Source organism: Anguilla anguilla, chromosome 3, assembly GCF_013347855.1.
Source record: "Anguilla anguilla isolate fAngAng1 chromosome 3, fAngAng1.pri, whole genome shotgun sequence".
In the NCBI taxonomy this organism is placed as follows: domain Eukaryota; kingdom Metazoa; phylum Chordata; class Actinopteri; order Anguilliformes; family Anguillidae; genus Anguilla; species Anguilla anguilla.
This window is the reverse complement of record NC_049203.1, coordinates 51,827,265-51,846,667: the sequence shown is the minus strand read 5'-3', so window position 1 is coordinate 51,846,667 and position 19,403 is coordinate 51,827,265. Positions and strand designations below refer to the sequence as shown.

At 37.4% G+C, this 19,403-nt stretch overlaps 1 protein-coding gene across 4 annotated transcripts in view; it reads left to right on the top strand.

Annotated features, from left to right (window-relative positions):
• Positions 1 to 19,403, top strand: part of pcdh11 (protocadherin 11) — a 256,944-nt gene that overhangs the window by 101,712 nt on the left and 135,829 nt on the right. For all 4 annotated transcript variants that reach the window (XM_035409666.1, XM_035409664.1, XM_035409665.1 and 1 more), the window contains exon 4: positions 16,540 to 16,599. In XM_035409666.1, the coding sequence (XP_035265557.1) occupies positions 16,540 to 16,599 (60 nt within the window). The remainder of the gene's footprint in view (positions 1 to 16,539; positions 16,600 to 19,403) is intronic.

The following is a 19,403-nucleotide window of genomic DNA, read 5'->3' as shown; positions in this document are numbered from 1 at the left end:
ATGACATGGCTTTCAGTATTTCCCCAACATTTAGTTTTTCATAATGTTATGCATCTATGTTATCACATCAAAGATAAGAATAATAATAATAATAATAATAATAATAATAATAATAATAATTATTATTATTATTATTATTTCAGATTGAAAGTAAAAGAATCTGGATCTCAAACACAAAGGCTTAGAGCTACCACATTTAGTGAATAGGTTGGAAATGAAACCCACTACCCCGGCAATGAAAAATTATACTGCCTGGCCGTGATAAACATACTATTACCACTTTTATATTTTGGCCTATTAACTTCTGAACCATTTTTTCTGCTTGATCAACCTCAGGACCGGATGCAATATCGCCCCCTAATGATATGTATGATTTTCGCTCAAAAAGCGAGTGTCCCCATTTGGCTCTATTCATTTTTGACAGCGAAAATAAAATACTTCCACTCAAATGTTGATGTTAACTCATTATATTAGGAATAAAAATCACTTATTATTTTTTCAATGTAGGCTAAATTGGATCAAGTGAAATCAATCTATTTAAGCCACATCCATCTGCACCCGAGTATATTTTCCACCATTTTAATTTTGCACTCTTTGACCGTTCATACAATTACCTCCAAATTTGGTGGACTCCTGTGACTAAAAGTTGGTAACACTAGAAAGGCCAAATTTTTTACTACCTTCTACCGCAGAACCCAATATTACAGCATCGATTTCCACACTCACAGTGACCTAATTCCATACAGATTATGAAACCGTACATTGCAAAACTATTTTCTTGAAATAAAGGACACAATTGTAGCAATTTCAACATTTTAATTTCTAAATTATAGTGTTTTTTGTTATATAGGGAAAGTGAGGCACGGTATATTACAGGCACACTAGGAAAAACACTTAAGTGCACAAAACAATGCAAAATACAAAATGGAAAAAGCAGTTCAAGACATAAAATGCAATATTAAAAAAAAAAAAAATTTAGTCATAAGGAATTCAGCTCACTTCTTCCTTCTTTTTTGCAGTGTGGACTGTCTCTCTCCTCTTAGTCATCAATTCCACAGGGAACACAGAGCTTTGGTTGTTTGTGTGAACAGGGACTGCACACAAATCAATTGCATTTTGCACAGTTTTCTTTAGCCAAAGTTGCAGTTTCAGTGAAAAACTGAAAGTATGTTAGAGGCTTTATCTCCACAGAGTCCTATAATTTCTATAACTAGAATGGCCACTATTATTGATCCCCACACTGTTGTCAAACATCAAAATTAGTCATCCTCGGCAGATCATTTGCAATGAATTAATTTTGTGTGATTATAATAGCAAGATTAGTATCAATAGTGCTTGATCAAGCAATTTGTATCAAAGCATCCGTCATTCAGTTGCTTTCAGCTGCTGCAACCTGCAACTTATTCAAAATTGGGTACCAGCACCTGCTACCTGTTTCCTGGCTGGGGTTTTTTGTGAAGAACCTGGAACAAACTGCCTGTATTTTTTTAATGAGTCAATTTTTTTTTTTAAATTCTGAAAACACAGTTATTTGAAGGTCACATATTTAGGGAAAGTTGTGGAAGGAGGAGGGAATTGCATTTGCGGTGTTGGAATAATTTTCATTTTAAAGTTTAAATGCTTGATGATGTCAGCTCCGGCCTTTCTAGTGTTAAACGGTTTTTAGTATGCCTTATTGTTTGGCTGAATACATCTGTCATAATCTATTTTTATTTTCAGAAAAACTTACTCCTTCAACACTATTTGACCAGTTGTCACAATCTTTTGGATTCTGCCCCTGTAATGGCTGAAAATGAAATGTTGTTAAACCTTTTGAACATAATTTATAAAATATTTCCAATGGGCTCACAACAAACTGTTACATCAAACTAGGCTTTGCATGGTTGATGTTACCCTTGATATGAGTTCTGGTTATTATTGCAATGATAAGAATAATAATAATAATAATAATAATAATAATAATAATAATCTTACCCATTTATGGGGAAGTTGTCATACTGCCACCATATCAGCGGATACCGGCTGTCATCACCCCACACCATGTGACCACATGGCTCTGCGCTATATGTAGCTGCTTTGTTTAGTAGCTGCTGTTTTTAAAACTCTGACTTTATCTTTAATTTTGCCTGCAATGGATATCTGAAAATTTCAAAAATGGCCCATGTTCACAGTACCAAGGATTCTCACCCTTTGGAGTATGCTGTTAAAAAGCCATCTTTTTTTTTTTTTTTTTGCAATCCAAAGTGTTTGACCACAATGCCCTTTTAAAATTTGTGATGAATAGGGGCAAAGATGATGTGATGTACAGGTAACCCAGATCAGATACAGGGTTAACATACAGTTGTGAAGGAGCATGATAACTAACCAATCATTATTTAATGCTCAAGACAGCTTGCAATGGTTTTACCCAATCAGAAGGTTAGGCTCACCTCTGGGTATCAATCACCATTTTATGTTTCTCCAGTTCCCAAAACAGTCATGTTAGCAACATAAATTTTAAATGAATAAATTCTAGTTAAAGTTTCTTCAGAATTCTGGCTTTATTCACTAAGTTGTCAAACAAGTGGGTCATTGTGTTTAAGTAATACATTTGAGTTTTTAAATAATATAGAGAGAAGCATTGACGCTATATTCACAATAATGGTAATAAATACCATTGGAAGTGAGCTTATGCTACAACAATTAGCATTCCATAGGGGACTGTCTAAAGCTAATTTAACAAGTTTGAGCAAAACGTCTTCATTTTGGTTAAAGCATTTCATGTTTGTATATTACTGTAACATTTTGAATTTAACCAGAACATATTTTGCTCAGAAACTATGTTTGTGCAGGCAAATATAAGATGCCATTACACAGAGCAGTCACATACAACTTTAGACATGACGTACAGTTACTGTTATTGTTGCTAGTAGCTTTTAGCTTGCATGAAGCAAGCTAAAATAAAATAAAACCATCAATAATTACAAGAATTTTAGCAATAAAAACTATCATAGTAATAAAAACAAGTTAAAGTTAGCACATTGTAAATGTGCAAGTGTCTTGACTAGGTACTCAGGGTAAGTGGGTGTGGTTTTAGACAGAGGAGACAACTTATTTGTAGACACAGAACCACCCAAGGCTAAAAATATTAATATGCCTTCAAATCTGTAACTTTAAGTTAATGTATTTGTACGTCATTAAGACATGTTAACAACTGCATTATTGACCCCAATTCATATTGGAATTAAAAACAGTTAATGCAAACAGGTTAACCTGTTTACTATTGCCAGAACGTTGCCTCTAACTCCTCAACTATTTGGTCTACATTAAGAAGCTCTCAATTCCAAGTTTCATCAGAGCCTGATGTTTTATGTCATTCAGTTCATTCTGATATATGATACATAAGATTTTTCAGCTGTGCACAATTTTACCAGTAGTGCTTGGACTAGGCTATTTGCTGCTCAGGTTGAAGTTTTGTATCCTACACCGCTATAAAAAAACCCATAAACAAACAGGACATAAACCGCTTTTGTTTTCTAGAAGTTCAAAAGAATTAGGCCTATACGATCCACTCTCATGAATCAATGTATAAAATGAAAGAGAAAACCCACTGTTAGGCAAGAAAAAGGATGTTGATGTTTCACCCGTTGGCTTCGTCAGGTCATAATCTTGGAAATTTTGTTTTGGCTGGGTACATATCCAACTGTGCGTCACTCAGATTGTATTCCACTCCCCAAATATAGTGCTATCCCACAATCTATTGCTGTAAATTTTACAAAAAATAAAAAATAAAAAATTAGTCGATGGGGGGAAAAAAAATTCAAAAGTTTATATAATGAAAACCTAACACTTAAAAAAGTTAAAATATGCTACCCAACCTGACTGGTTCCTCCACAACTTTTCAGGTGGTGTGATGTCCTGATGTTTTGGAGATATTTATTGTACAAATATGGCCATTGACAGTATGGCCCTTGGAATAAAACTGTAGAGTGATTACAGTTAAAAAAATGTGATAACATTTTTGGTAGTCTCTTTATACATTATTCATCTTGTATTAAATATGCATAGAAAGAACACACTATGTGCTGACTCCGACTGAAATGCACCCAGATATACTTTTTAACAAGCAGTAATTTATTTATTTTTTGGGGGGGAAAGAAATGTCTATAGGATGTGGGAATAATAGTATAACTATGTACGAGGTGAGAAACCTGTACTTACATGCCATTATTCCACTTTAGTTTTTTCAGGGGGTGGGTATTCTTAAATATTCTTGGACTCTCACTGAAATTATACAGAACAATGTAAAGACCATGGAATAAAATAGAAACAAGAACTAGACTGCTTTGGTTATTTTGCTTTTCGGAGGACAAATTGCTTTGCCAGTATGCAACATATGCCAGTTATTGCATTTAGAAGCTAATGAAAGGAAATATTCACCACATTTACGCTTTCTTCTTTTTTTCATTTTAATGATTAATTAAGAGGCCTGTACAAATGTTTTGGGTTATATACCTAGGAGGCAGAGAAATTTAATTTTAATGAGCTACCAAAAACTGTTGCTAATCTGTGGAAAGCTATCAAAGAGATGTGTTAAAACTTCCTTAAGGCTGTGTAGGTTTTATTTATTTATTTATTTATTTATTTATTTATTTATTTGTACCCCAAGACACATAAATCAAACATGTCTGAATTTCAAGCTCCATGCTTCCTACTAGATCTCATGTATTTACATTTATTGGATTTATATGTAATCTACCTTCCAACTAAAATGAAAAGCTTGTGGACAAGTGTCTGTTCTTATATTGTCAAAGCAAAAGTGACATGTTCTGTATAGGTATAGAATAATCATGTCAAAAGCTAATACAAAATGCTAAAAATGAATTATTGGACCCTTGAACAACATATGTAGCCTCCATTTATTCAGTAACTATAACTTACATGAGGAATGAGTTAAATGTGGAAGATATGAACCACAGTACCAAAACCATATTAGATAACTGGACTGGTGATATTTTATTCACACATAATGTGCTTTGTACTCTTATAACGGTCAAGTGCAGATAAGTGGATGATCCATCTTACTTTTGCAAGTGGTATAATATTTTAATATCTGTACATACTAAATATTATTACATAGTTCTTACAGTTTAAATAGCCATATGCTGTAGTTCCAGGTATATTTGTACATGTTAATGAATAATATCATCGCTCATAAGAAAATACACAACAACATACGTTATTGCTTAAATCATGACATTTCGGCTACTTGGCTTTCAGGAATACTAAAAATAGCAACGGCAAAAAAAATCTGTGCCTGTCATGCAACGACAGTGAGAAAGTAGACAAAAAAAACACAATTAATTAACCACCAGCCTGCTGCTGCCTATCAAAAAATGGTTTTTGATGTGACACATTTCATTTATACATCATGATTATCCAGCTAGCTTTTCCTTTGTTTTTCCAATGTTCTTTTTATTTCTATCAAAGTAAATGAGAATGACGGGGCACCATTCCGTCATGTACTCTTCTTTAACACATGGATGAGGCGGTGGTATTCCACACAAAGGATGAGAGCTCTCAGGCTGCAACTGATCCAGGTACACCAGCTTATTGATCCCGACACCTAAGGGGAACTGCAATACAGTGCTTTCACCACAGAACATCGCATCAGTCCTAGTGACAGCCTCTGTAAGCAACTGGCATAAAAAAGCATTATTGTGAAACATAATCTTTTGCTCTTTGTTGTTTTATTTGAGACAAAGGAAATCATAGTTTTGTGTTTAATGTAAAATTGGAGGCCACTTTTGTGTGTGGATGTGTGTGTGTGTGTGTGTGTGTGTGTGATGGTGGGGGTGCATGTGTGCGTACTTGCATGCATGTTATAAGTAATGTATGTAATAATAACAACGATACATTATCATATTATCTCTCACCCAAGGCTTCTCAACGCCTTGTTTCAGTTTTCCCCCTTTAGGGACTTTGCTTGCTCTTATATGGAAACATATTTTGTAACAGCACTTAGATTGTTTAGAGATAGAACCCCTAACTGATATAACTTTGTACTGTTTACTTTCATGGTGTCTTTAAACAGCAGCATACTGAAAGCCTGTATTCTATCTAATCATAGATCGTATGAATTTTAGTGCTCAAATTAAACAGGCATTTCAGAGCCAGTGTTTGCTACATCTGCAATGACTGCAGACCCATAATTTAGTCAGAAGTGCATTCCAAGGATCTTGTGACCACCCTTGAAATATGCATGTCCCCATGCATCAGGTCCCCATGAAGGTGAAACATAGTATGAGCAGTGAGGGTGTCTCCCAGTGCAAAACTTGTTAACATGACTGTGATTAACTTAACACCAAACCTGTTTTTTTCCCTTCTTTTTTGTCTGAATAAAATAAGAAAGTGGAGGCAATCCAAAGAAAAAATGCTTTTCTCTTCTTCTACATTTTCTTTTTGTGCTTTATTCCATGTATTTGTCTGAAGCAAGACTCCGAGGACCAAAGCCTTTGGCCATTGCCTTGTGTAAATCAAATGTGTCTTCCAACAGAGCTCTCAGAGCCAGCAATGTAGAAAATGGCTGTGGAAGAGACTAAAGTGGGGTGCAAATGAAGTGCCTGTCTTTTAGTTAATTATCTGTTATTTATTACAATCACACAAACAAATAAATAAATAAATAAATAAATGAGCCAACAATGAGCACTGATAATTTGAAGAAAGGTGTAACAGTGACAGCTGCATTGAAATATAATTTTGCTTGTTTTGGTTGCTTTTTTAAAGATGTTAAGTGAATCATGCATGACTCACAACCAGCTGTTTTGATCTACTGCCATGTATAAATGTAACATACTTATTAGCTGCGACCACAGCTCTATAGCTCCTGACTGCATGCATGTTTTGTGTTTTAGTTTGTTTGAAACCCATGACTTGAAATATTGACTTGAGTCTCAACTTGAATGTATAGATATCTTGATCATTAGCTAACCCTTGCTGCTTTCTGAAATTCACTGCTGTAGCCCTGAGCGCTATGTATGTATGTATGCATATATATATATATATATATACTTTTTTTTTTTTACATGATACATCCAAAGATGTTTTTTGACTGACACAGCCTATATACAAACATGACAGATGGACAGCTTGACTGCCTTGCAGGGTTTCGTTATTAAAATGATATACATTCAGCATTTAATGGCTTCTGCCTGAAGCCACACCTAGCATTGTCTTCAGGTAGGCCAATCAAATCAAATAGTTTTGTCCCCCGAAGCAGCATCAAAATAATTATTCTGATATAGTGTGGTTTTATCTGCCATTGAAATTAATTGGAAATGAAGCAAGGAAAAAAATCAAAATCATTTTCAGTAGAGAGCATCTAAAATGAGCCATGAATTTTAGTTTAATTTCAGCTTAGCATCAAACATATGCAGAAATCTTACACTTGAGAATGAGATGAATTAGAACATTGACTGTGTGCCCGGCCTTATCGGCCAATATCTGTGACCGACCTTACTAATGCTCTTGTGGCTGAATGGAAAAGAATCCCTGCAGCCATGTTACAAAATCTATTGGAAAGCCTTCCGAGAAGATTGGAGGCTGTTATAGCAGCAAAGGGAGGACAAACTCCATATTAATGCCCATGGTTTTGACACATGGGTGTGATGTTCGGGTGTCCACACCTGACATCCAACATCTCCAAAATGATGGCCGTTAATATGGAGTTAGTCCAACCCTTGCTGCTATAACAACCTACACTTTGCTGGGAAGGTTTTATGCTAGATGTTGGAGCGTTGCTGCAGGGATTTACTTCGAACAGAAGAGCATTAATGAGGTCAGGCACTGATTGGCGATTAGGCCTGGCTTGCAGTTGGCTTTCCAATTGATCTCAAAGGTGTTGGATGGGGTCCACACCGACAAAACCATTTTTATATGGACCTTGCTGTGTGTCTGGAGGCATTGTCAAGCTGAAGCAGGAAAGGGCCTTCCCCAAACTGCTTGGAAAGCACAGAATCGTCTAGTAAGTGATTGAATTCTGTAGCATTAAGATTTGCCTTCACTGGAACTAAGGGGCCTAGCCCAAATCATGACAAACAACCCCAGATAAATTGTTTACCGATACTTTGTTTTTTTGTCATATTGTGTGTCTATATATATATAGCCAAGTTCTTTGAGATAATTTCTGAACATGACAACTATTGAACTTGTATCTGAGTTGTGTTAAACAGGCCTGGATCTGAGGGTGGATGATGAGGGAATATGAATTAGAATTGGGAACATTCTTAATTTTGATAAAAAATTAAATACAATATTTTTCATTTAACTTGTGATGATGTGCAAATATATTTAACTTAAAACTTTGATATCTTTATTGAAAGTAAAAGTCAAAGTAAAAACATTGCCTAAATATTCTTTTTACAACTAGTTTAGTCAGAGCAGTGAAGTATTACATTCCCCTGCAGAAAGTCCCAGATGTACAGTGATATTCACGACTGCAATACTGTTTAGTAAAAGCAGCTGCTGAAAACATTACCACTCTCCTTCTCACCAAACACATATATGACATTAAAAGCATACATTAAAACAAAACGGTAACAGTTGCTGCAGGTATTGCTCTGAGCATCTTGTAAAGGAAAGTAAGCATCTTGTAAAGGAATATGCCCTCAAACTTTTTTTTTTTTTTTTGCTTGCTTTTAACATTCTCCATTCTCACCAGCTGTCATCTCCCACTGTCATGCTACAAAGTGCCCCTGGCAATGTGACTCACAGAGATTGGGGGAAGAAAAAATAATCTGCAATGAGATCAAAAACATTTTATACACATGATCAAAAATTCTACACGTTAAAAAAAAACAAAAAAAAAAACGCCTTCCTTTTTCCCAGCACAAGAAATACAGGTTTTTTTTTCATTGTCGTTCGAGGGGAGAGAAAACCCAGAAGTAGCTTACCCAAAGTCAGGCCCGTTGGAGAAGCTGTCAGGAAGTAGACAACATAACGTCTCCTTGTGAGAGTGAAGAATGTCACTGGAGCAGGCTGCCACCCAATGCCAATGTGCCAGCATGCCCCGTGCTTTTCACTTAGGGTTGAATGAGACGCTTGTTTGGTAATGAGTCCGCCACAGCTATAGCTTTTTCTCCCCACCTGGTGAATGCTGGGAAGGACATACCAACATGCCTTCGCAACATTGGCAGAAAGAAGGTGAGGTGCAAAAGCATGACATAGGAAAGGCTACTACCTAACCTTCTCAGGCAAACAGGGTATACTAATGTAATCACAAATTACTCAAATGTGTCTGGTTCTGGCTCTCTCTCTCTCTCTCTCTCTCTCTCTCTCTTTACTTGGAACAAAAAATGGCAAAAATAAAGTCAGGAGACACATTACACCCAAATGACCGAAAATTATGTTATTGCATGATTTAAAATCATCTGTTTTTTTGATGGCATGGGAAAATGTAACTGGGTAGCAACAGTAAACATAATACCTAATAATATCGAAAACAAAACTATCACACCATGTTTATAAGCAGTGCAGTTAGTATGCTTATACGTAGTATATTGTATTATGTATGGAAATTTGTTTGCAATTGACCTACCTGTTTAAATAAATAAATAATTAAATAACAATGGGGCACTTGTTTACCCTCATACAATAAAGCACAAGAACCACTGGGATTTTTATTAAGGGCGAGGCACAGAAGAACATTTTTAAATTACATTGCCAAATTGCTGGTATTTTTGCAATAATGGTTTTAAACTGTATTGAGCACATTAGCTGAAAAAAAACTTGATATAAGTAATGCTTATATGTTAGCATTCATGCTTTATCAAAAGAAAGATCTGTCATAGTTTCAAAGCGATTGTCACAGACTGTAATAATAGCCTACTGTTAAATACCTCAGTTGTGTGTTTACTTTGAAGAGTGTAGTTATTTTTGGCTGCGCAAGCAAGAGCTGAATTTACACAGCATACCAACAGTTCAAGCTCTCGAGGAACGTGGCCTTTTGGCATATGCTTTTCAGTCTGGAAACATTGATGTGTAACTGCTTAGCAAGCACATCTCTCCCGCCTTCGCCCGGTTCTCTTTTCTCGAAAACCGCTGGTTTATTCGCTTTGTGTTCTGCCAGAGCCCTTTTTCTCTCTGAGACCAGAGCTAGGCAAATCCCTCTCTCAGGCTAATCTGTAGAGAGACAAAACCCTTTTCATCCGGTTTCTTGTTTTCTCATTGCATTTGTATGGACAGCTATTCATGATCTGCATACCAAGGGGTATTCGTGTTATTTAATATAATTATATATTAAATAAATACAAAATGATTGAGGTATTTAATTTTCACAGCAAAGTTGAATATAGTACTTGGTTGGCCATTTAATTCATTAATTAATTCATTCATTCATTCATCTAGAGTTCTGAAAGTTCCATGCAAAATCATACTTAATTTTAACCATAGTCACCACCCAGCCGGGGATTCGGCTAGGCCTGGCACTTGCTCATTCAGATACTGTACGGAGGCAAGCTGATATGCAAGTCAATATTGCGAAAGCCCCTCAGGTGACATTACCAATTTAAAACTCAGTCATTCTGTTCCAATTTCTGAATTAATTAATGGACACATTTGGAAACACAGTCCACTTCTGGTCTTGATATTTATGCATTTGTAGAAGATTACATATATGCTTTTCCACTGTGGTGATAAATGAATGTGTTTTTGTGTGAACAGCTTTGTTTGGTTTTGTTGTGAGAATGAGATGTGATTTTAAATGCAGTTAATCCTGTTAAAAGACATTGCAAATAAACTCATTACTGCCAAAGGAAAAATAGAGGTGGAGGGGGCCAGACTGTGCTTCTCTGCTGTAGGTGGAAAGATTAAGCACAATATGAAATACAGCATGTCATTTTCTTTCAAGACGTGAGCTCAAGACACTACTTAGATGTTAGTTCTTTTGTCATATTTGTGTTTGTCTACCTGCATTTATGTGGGATTTGGTCTCCTAAAATCGGGGGACTATGTAAAATTGGCTGTAATTCCTGGGTCAATGGACGTGGATGCACATAAACTGAAATTAAAGCTGACATTTTGCGCTTTAACCTCATATTCATTGCTTCGTTTCAAATCCAATGTGCTGGAGTACAGAGCCAAAACAACAAAAATGGTGTCACTGTCCAAATACCTGCAGACTGCTCTGCATATACAGTCAAACAATCCATGTGTGCTTAAAGTGCAGATTCTCAGCTTTTCTTTAAGGGTATTTCTATACACTTTGGTTTCACCATGTATAAATTACAGCACTTTATATACATAACCTGCCATTTCAGGGCACTATAATATTTGGCACATACTAATTTTATGTAAATGGAAGTAGTCATGTTTAGTACCTTGCTGCATATCCTTTGCATGGCTCACAGGTGTTTCTGATTTATCATACAATTAGTTGGATGTGTATTGCCTCCTTCGTAAGAGCATTACGTAGTCCTGATTCTAGGCTTTTGATTGCCTTTGGAATCTGTTATTGGCATTTGTCAACATGAGGACCAGAGTTGTGCCAATTAAAGTCAAGGAAGATATAATGAGGCTGAGAAATAAGAAAAAAAGCAGTTGGAGACTTAAACTTGTCTGACAGATCAGAAACACACTTCTGGAGGCAGGCATGGAAGTGTCGGTGACTACTGTCCGCAGAAAACGTCACAGACAAAAAAAGTGCTATAATTTCAACATGGTGAAACTAAAGTGTCTAAAAATACCCTTTTAAAAAAGTTGGGAATGTGGTGCTCTTCAGCAACATCTGAATTGTTTGCTAATTAATCTAAAATTGGACTACAGAACCAAATCAAGGAAAAAAATATGTCTTTGCCTCAAACATTATGTAGCTCACTGTGTATATGTTGAGATCAGGGCTCTGTGCAGGCCAATAAAGTTCTTTCACACCATTGTCGACAAAACCATCCCTATATAGACCTCGCTGTACGGGGCATTGTCAAGCTGAAATAAGAAAGGGCCTTCCCCAAACTGTTGGGGAAGCATAAAATCATGTAGAATGCGATTTAATGCTGCAGCATTAAGATTTGCCTTCACCAACTATGGGGCCAAGTCCAAACCACGAAAATAGCTCTTTCGGCCATGTATATATATATATATATATGCATCAATAGATGTTATTCTGTACATGTGTTCTGAAAGTGTTGTAAATTGACTGGGTTCACATACATTTTGCTTTGAGATATATTACATTACAGGCATTTAGCAGACGCTCTTATCCAGAGCGACTTACACAACTTTTTACATAGCATTTTGCATTGTATCCATGTATACAGCTAGATATATACTGAAGCAATTTCGGTTAAGTGCCTTGCTCAAGGGTACAACGGCAGTGTCCTACCCGGGAATCAAACCTGCGACCTTTCGGTTACAAGCCCAGTTCCTTACCCACTGTGCTACACTCCGTCCTATACTCAGTCATATAGGTCTCCTAAACTCCTAATGCCACATTATATCATAACTTTAATTGAGGACTCTCACTAGTGCTCAAGACCACAGAAAAAAAAATATTGGATTCAGACAGCTTAGCAAATGAGCTCACTGCAAACGATGTCTCAGTGCCCCATGCTCTTGTGGGTAGCTGTCATCGCAGAGAGAAACCCCTTGTAACAAGAGCACTCTGAGTTCTAGTCACGGTTCTCTTCACACTGCAAGCAGAGAGAATATTGTTCTCTGCAGTCTGCAGCCCTCCTCCAAAGATACTTTTCTGATGTGACTGTAAAGGTAGAGCCCCCCGCATTTACCAACTGCCTGAAATGCAGGACGGTGGGCTGCACTGGGATGGCCAATTACTAGGAAAACCTTTAAGGGAAATCCTGCAACATGACTTGTTCTGTTGTACTTTGTTAAAAAGCCAAAAGGTTTTAGAGAGGCATTTAGTTGTGTATAGTTGAACTATTTTTTGCATGTGGTTTACAGAGCCAAAAGATTTGAAAAGGCTTCTACAAAAGCTTTTAGGGGTTGATTGCTAGTGGTATGTCTGCCCAAGCTGTTTGTGTTCTTTGGGCACGCTATTATGACTGCATGACAATATTAAATCACTGGATAACGTATTAACCTTTTTGGTAGGCCTGATTGCCACAATCTAATGTAAAGGTTCAAGAAACTGGCATCATTGTCAGCAATTCAAAGTCAAATACATTAACATATCAGATGCTTAAAGCCACCTAAATATACAGAATCTGCTTTCAAAACTTCAAAATTACGAGTTTCAAAATTACATTTAATTGCATCATGCTCTTTACTCTCCATGAAAGAGAAAGAGAGGCCAATGCATATAAGTCAAGAATTATTAAATCATAATATTTCTTTTTAACTGCTTTGATCAATTTAGGTTAACATAACCCAGTAAAAAAATGCACACATGAAATGAATTAAAATCAAGAAGTGCAGATTAAAGGATTAACATATGTCTGTTGGATTGTGGGGCAGAATTCATGAGGTTTCAAATTACTCTGAGAATATTAAACTACTTTAGATATGCAAAATTTGGATGGGTGGAGCTTCAACCATGTTCTATCAGTTGCTATGAAAACGTATGCATTATTTGATTTCATAATGTGACTGCCAACATCTGTTTTAGTTAAGTTGCATATCTTAAAGTGTACTCATGTCTGAAACTAATTCAAACAGAAGAATTAGTTTATGATGCATTTGTGTCAAACATTTATCAAGTAACATTTCATCTTTCCTTGTAATTTTGATGCCAGGGATGGTCACACATGACTAGAGACAAAGACTTTTGTTCTCATTAAAAGCAAAGAAAATAAGACGAAATTTCAAAAACCAGACAAGGCCTGGTTTTTCTTTAAAGGGTGGTGTGTGGGTGGTGCTGTTAGTGAGGCTGTATTATCCAACATTTGGTGAAAACTCTTCCTGCCTTTAAACAGAGATGAAATATGGACATTGAAGCCTGGACAGTTCAGTGTTTCATCTTGTTCACTGATACCATAAGGAAAGCATTAATAGTGTCAGGGAGCATTAGCCATGCCACAGGAAGATAATTGGATATGAAAGTCTGACTGGCGGCACCTGCTCAAATTCTGTGCTGTATCGAGAGAGAGAGCGAGAGAGAGAGAGATTGCATATTGTCACATAGACAGTTCAGCACACATATGCTCTACTGCAATACAATTATCACTTATCTGGAACAATAATTCACATGCAATCCTAGGCAACAGGAGATTGTGACATCATATTTAGTTTGTTAGAAATTATAATTATTTGAGAGAGCAATGCATAACCATTGAGTTCTGATGCATAATAAAATCATATGCAAGAAATGGTATAGTACACATAGTTTATAATATTATGAATTCAGGATGTGGATTTATTCTGTTATATGTATAGACAGTAGTAGACCGTGGGGTCAGAGACAGGGCCTTCAACAATGCAACAACTCCCCACTCCCACCCACCCACAGAAGCACACTCAACCGAGCTCAACCTTTATAGCAAATACACACAAGCATGTTGCTCAATGAGATGTCAAGGGTACATGTCAATACAAGTCTTATTCTTATGGCATGCCAAAGTCTTACAGTGATCACTCTAGCCAATGGAATTCTGATTTTTTGGAAAACAGGACATTTAAAAATCTTTGTTTTACACTAATTCACTTGCGTTCTAATATAAAACATATATATATTTTTTGCTGTTATTTGTCAACGATTTGTCAGATTTTATTGTCACTCTTGTGATAGAAATGGGGTGAAATAGTGGGATTAACGGGATGAAGTAAAATACAAATGCTTTTGCGTTATGATCAAAACAAAATTTTTCTTTGTAGGCTAATAATACTAAAAAAAAACCCTAGCAGTGATTTCTGTTTTAATTTATTCATGCTGAGCAAGCTAGCTAGAGTGTGACATCTCGTTTAGACTTTTCGTTCAGATTGAGCGCTTTCTCTTTGAATCTTGCAATGCTGACAACAGCTGTGTGAATATGATGATCAATGAACAACACTGATAGGTCAGACACCAGGATTAGCTCAAAGAAACAATTATTTTGTTGTGGTTGAAGTCTACGTCTCCCCCCCCTTGTAATCTTTAAAAAAAAACTTTGTTATATCTGGGTTTATAGAATGTGATTTGATAAATCTGTCTTGAAAATGGGACTGGCATTAAATTCACAATGAGATGAAGTTCTTCATTTTTTGTTACCTTCGACTTTGAGAACTGTACATATCCACTTGTCTGAACAGCTGTTACTGGCGCAAACATAATGATATCAAACAGTGGTGGCCGAAACAGAGTAGGTGACCTGGGGATGTTCTAATCATACACATCAAAATTTGATTGGCTGATGCATCATCACTCATTGTCTTAATCCAATATGAAATTATAGAGGAGTCTGACAGTCAAAATGTGGCTAGCCCTCAAGAGACAGGAATGTCAGAAATGTGACGCACCTTCTGAGATCACAGTTTTGAACTAACAATTTTCTGATAATATGGAAAGGAACCCATTCAAATGTTCCTATAAAATTGGCTATATATGAACTCAAAATTAAATAATTTTATCAATAACCACAATCAAATTTTTTTTGCAATTTTTCTCCCATTTTCTCGCCAATTTAGTTGTTATACCAATTCCGCGAGTGGACCAGCCACAGTCCTGGTCGATGCGCTATCCTCTGTTGGTATGGGGAGGGTGTAGACTGCCACATGCCTCCTCCGATACATGTGGAGTCGTCAGCCGCTTCTTTTCACCTGACAGTGAGGGGTGTCACTGGGAGAGCGTAACACACGCGGAGGTTCACGGTATCTCCCCTGGATCCCCTCCCCGCTGGCGAGACAGCGGATCGGGGTGGGGTGGGGGGTGTAATTAGAAATTGGCAAGTGTTAAGTGTGGGGTTGGGAGATAAGTAGCGATTGTAAACTGGGGACATTTTGCTAACTATCATGAATGCAAAGTGCTCCATTCTCCCAATTTTTTCCCCCATCATTTGGTACCCCTCCCAGAGAGTTGGTATACCCATACAGATGGAGCCCTAGGCAACAGCCTATATCACCTCTGCCTACAATGGCCCTGCTGTCAGGCAGTCATTGACAATGAAGCTTTTGTATTCCATTGCATTCAATCATTAATACTCATTTTTAGTAACAACACAAGATCGGATTGTATGTCCCCCATTTGTGGCCTTACATAAATATATCATTTGATAGCTATTCGGCAATACCATTTTCAAGCACACTAGCTTCATGGCTACAATGTTCACTATGCATTCTGTGACCCTGACTCCTCAACTCCCACTCAGCAATGAAAGAGTCCATCCTTTAACAGTCGTCATACTAACAAAATATGAAATAGGATTATTGTGAACAGGTCCTTAACCGCCCCCCCCCCCCCCCCACACACACACATACACTCCCCCACACACCAAAAATGGAACAAAAATAAAAAGACCACCAACAAATTAGCTAACTGGGGTCATGATGGTAGCAGCTGGCCCCCTGCTGGTATGACCACAGCATCCGCTGAGGAAATTGTTCTTGACATGCTATTGTGTTTTTTTTTTTTTCTAGAATCAGAGCCAGACCCCTGACAAGTCATTCAGCTCAGTTCCGCCCACGTGTCCACATAAGGTGAGTGGTGGCTTATTCTGACTTATTCTGACTTGAAACTATGAAACTATATTCCATGAAGCAATATTTACAATTCGTATTTAAAACAATATGTTTTTAAAGTATTTTAAAAGAGATATGCCATCCGTTTTGAAGAAAATAAAGCAGGCTAAATGTTCAGATAATAAATTAAAGGACAAAACGTGCTACTATGACTAAATGTAGATTGAGAATGCATTTCACTTTTGAGGGGATAACCTAGATAAGCAGGTAGGGAAATGAGTCACCAATCAAATGCCAGTCTAGTCATGATGTGGGTAAAACATCTCATCTTAAAACTGAAATGTACTGCAGGATGGTGCAGGATCTCTAGACACGGGGCACTGATTTTTAAGCCCACCAAAATCATTTTCATTGGTAACCTGGTTTTCCCAAAAGGTGTTCCATTCTGGTATGGGCTAACCTAGCCCAGCCAAAGCCCTAGGCCCACCACTCTGTGAACTACTAGGCTTTTTCATTGATTTTAAGGGATACAGAAAACAGCATTAGACCTTAGGGTCAATAAAGGATCTCAATGTGTTCCTGAGGTGAGGGATCTGGGACTTCAGCTTAGTGAGATCACCATGTCACTTGTCAGGAATCATGCTTGGTCATTATGAAGACTGTGGGGTTTGATCCACAAGCCTGAAATATGATTCACATGTCAATGTGTGACATATGATGAGAATAATGTAATAATGCTCTCACCATTTTATGAGGAGCCCTTTTGGCATTCAAATTTTAAGCACTTTGAAGAAGGGATTTCAACTAGTAATGTGTGTATATATATATATATATATATATATGTATATACGGTGTAGTGTACCATTGCCTCTTAAAACTGAGCGCCAGTGAGAACTATTTCAGTTCTATTTTGATTTTCATCCTGCTGCCTCAGTTTGCCATCTGTAAATGTGCTAAATAGCAACGTCTTCACTTGAAAAGTTTCCCTTTTGGCAACTCCAAAGGGCTAAAGTGTTTGTGTCCTTTCATGGTTGACTAACAGGTCAATGCGAAGAGTGTGGCACTTGGTAAAAAGGCAAGGTGTCACATCTGAGTGCCTGTTAGTAATTGGTCAGCATGCATACTGTCTGGAGACAGCGGTCAGTGCATTACATGTCTCCACATCACTCCTGTTCTTCAGTCCCAGTGAGTCTGTAGCATTAGAGCCCACAGAAGACATTGTCACAATGGCTGAAGTATGCAAGATGACATTCCGTTTCCTTGTAAAATAAGAAAAAAAAAAGGCAATCACCATCGTTCTGACCGAGTCAACACAGAAAAAAAGGGTCTAATTGCCAGTGAGTCCTTCACATGAACCTGAACTGTTCCCATTAAGATCACCTTTAATGAGGTGTTCCGAGGAATGGCGGCGTGGTCTGGGTGTGCCCACACAACATCTGAGCAGACATCGTCCTTGGAATTTAAGGAGCGTTGCAGTTCCCGCATTATCTTCAGCTCATGTGGAAAGAACTGATCTGGACTGGCATAATGATTGGATGCCAAGCATTTGCAATGATGATAAAAAAAATTTCCCTGCAACCAGTACGACATAATCTTTCTGGTAGACTCACATTAGTGTCCATGGGCTGTGCAAACCAATATGCATAGAAAAAAAAATGGGGGCAGTGAAGTAATAATTTAGCATGTTACTTAATGCAGGATAAATGCATATGGATAAATGTGTGACTATCGCAGGATACAAAACAGTTTTTAATATGTTTTCATAATAGCAATGTGCACTTATGTGTGGCATGGCAGGGTGGTTATATTTTGAAGGGGAGAGTAAGCAGCACAGGGGTCTTTTAAAAACATACATATTATATAAGATATTATTACATGCAAGAGAGCAAGCAAGCGATTGGCAGAGATATATATATATATATATATATATATAGAGAGAGAGAGAGAGAGAGAGAGAGAGAGAGAGAGAGAGAGTGAGTTAAGTGGAAGTAATTGCACATGGTGTCACACTATACATGGGCCAGATTCTGCTGTGCTGCAACCAGACTGGGGATGATTAAGCAGCAGTCCAAGTGGGCCAGCAGCTCCTTCTCTCCAGAGTCCCCAGTCTCCAATAGCAATTCCACTCCAGTGGCAGTACTTCATATTCAAGTGCTCCCAGGGACCTGTGCATTGCAAAAGTCCTCAAACACAAACAAACACTGTACCCTCGCTGTCCAGGCACTATTGGTCACCAAACATCACTGTAGTGACCAGAATCACTGGCTGGGTTTACATGGAGCCTAATATTCCAATTAAAATCGGTTTAAAAGCCCAAGCAGAATGAAAATGCTCCATATAAACACCTCAATCAGAATAAACAGGCCCAAACCGATTGAAATTTCAATTGGTTGCAGAGGGGTAGTTTAAACCTTTTCATAAACCGATCACAAGAAAAATTATACCATGTAAACGATTAAACTGATTATTTTCTGGCTGCGTTCTTTCTGCGCATGCCCACCGTCTTGACATAAATGCGTGGTGACGTATACGTTTCTCTTCACTGATCAAACACATGGTGTAGGTGTGGACGATCATAGATATATATGTGGGCAATATGTCGATATTAGATTGTGAACGATTAAAATGTCTCCACGATCTGCCTTTCCAGAGAGATCGGGAGTATCGGGCTACAGTGAAACTGCACATTCTATCAGTTGCACTGACAGCGCTCATACAAGGCATCTAACGTTGTTTTCTCAGCCAAAACTAAAATCTATGTTTTCAGTAGCCTACTTTTGCATTTCTTTTCTGTGCCGGCAAATAAGTCAGAGGTGGTCCAG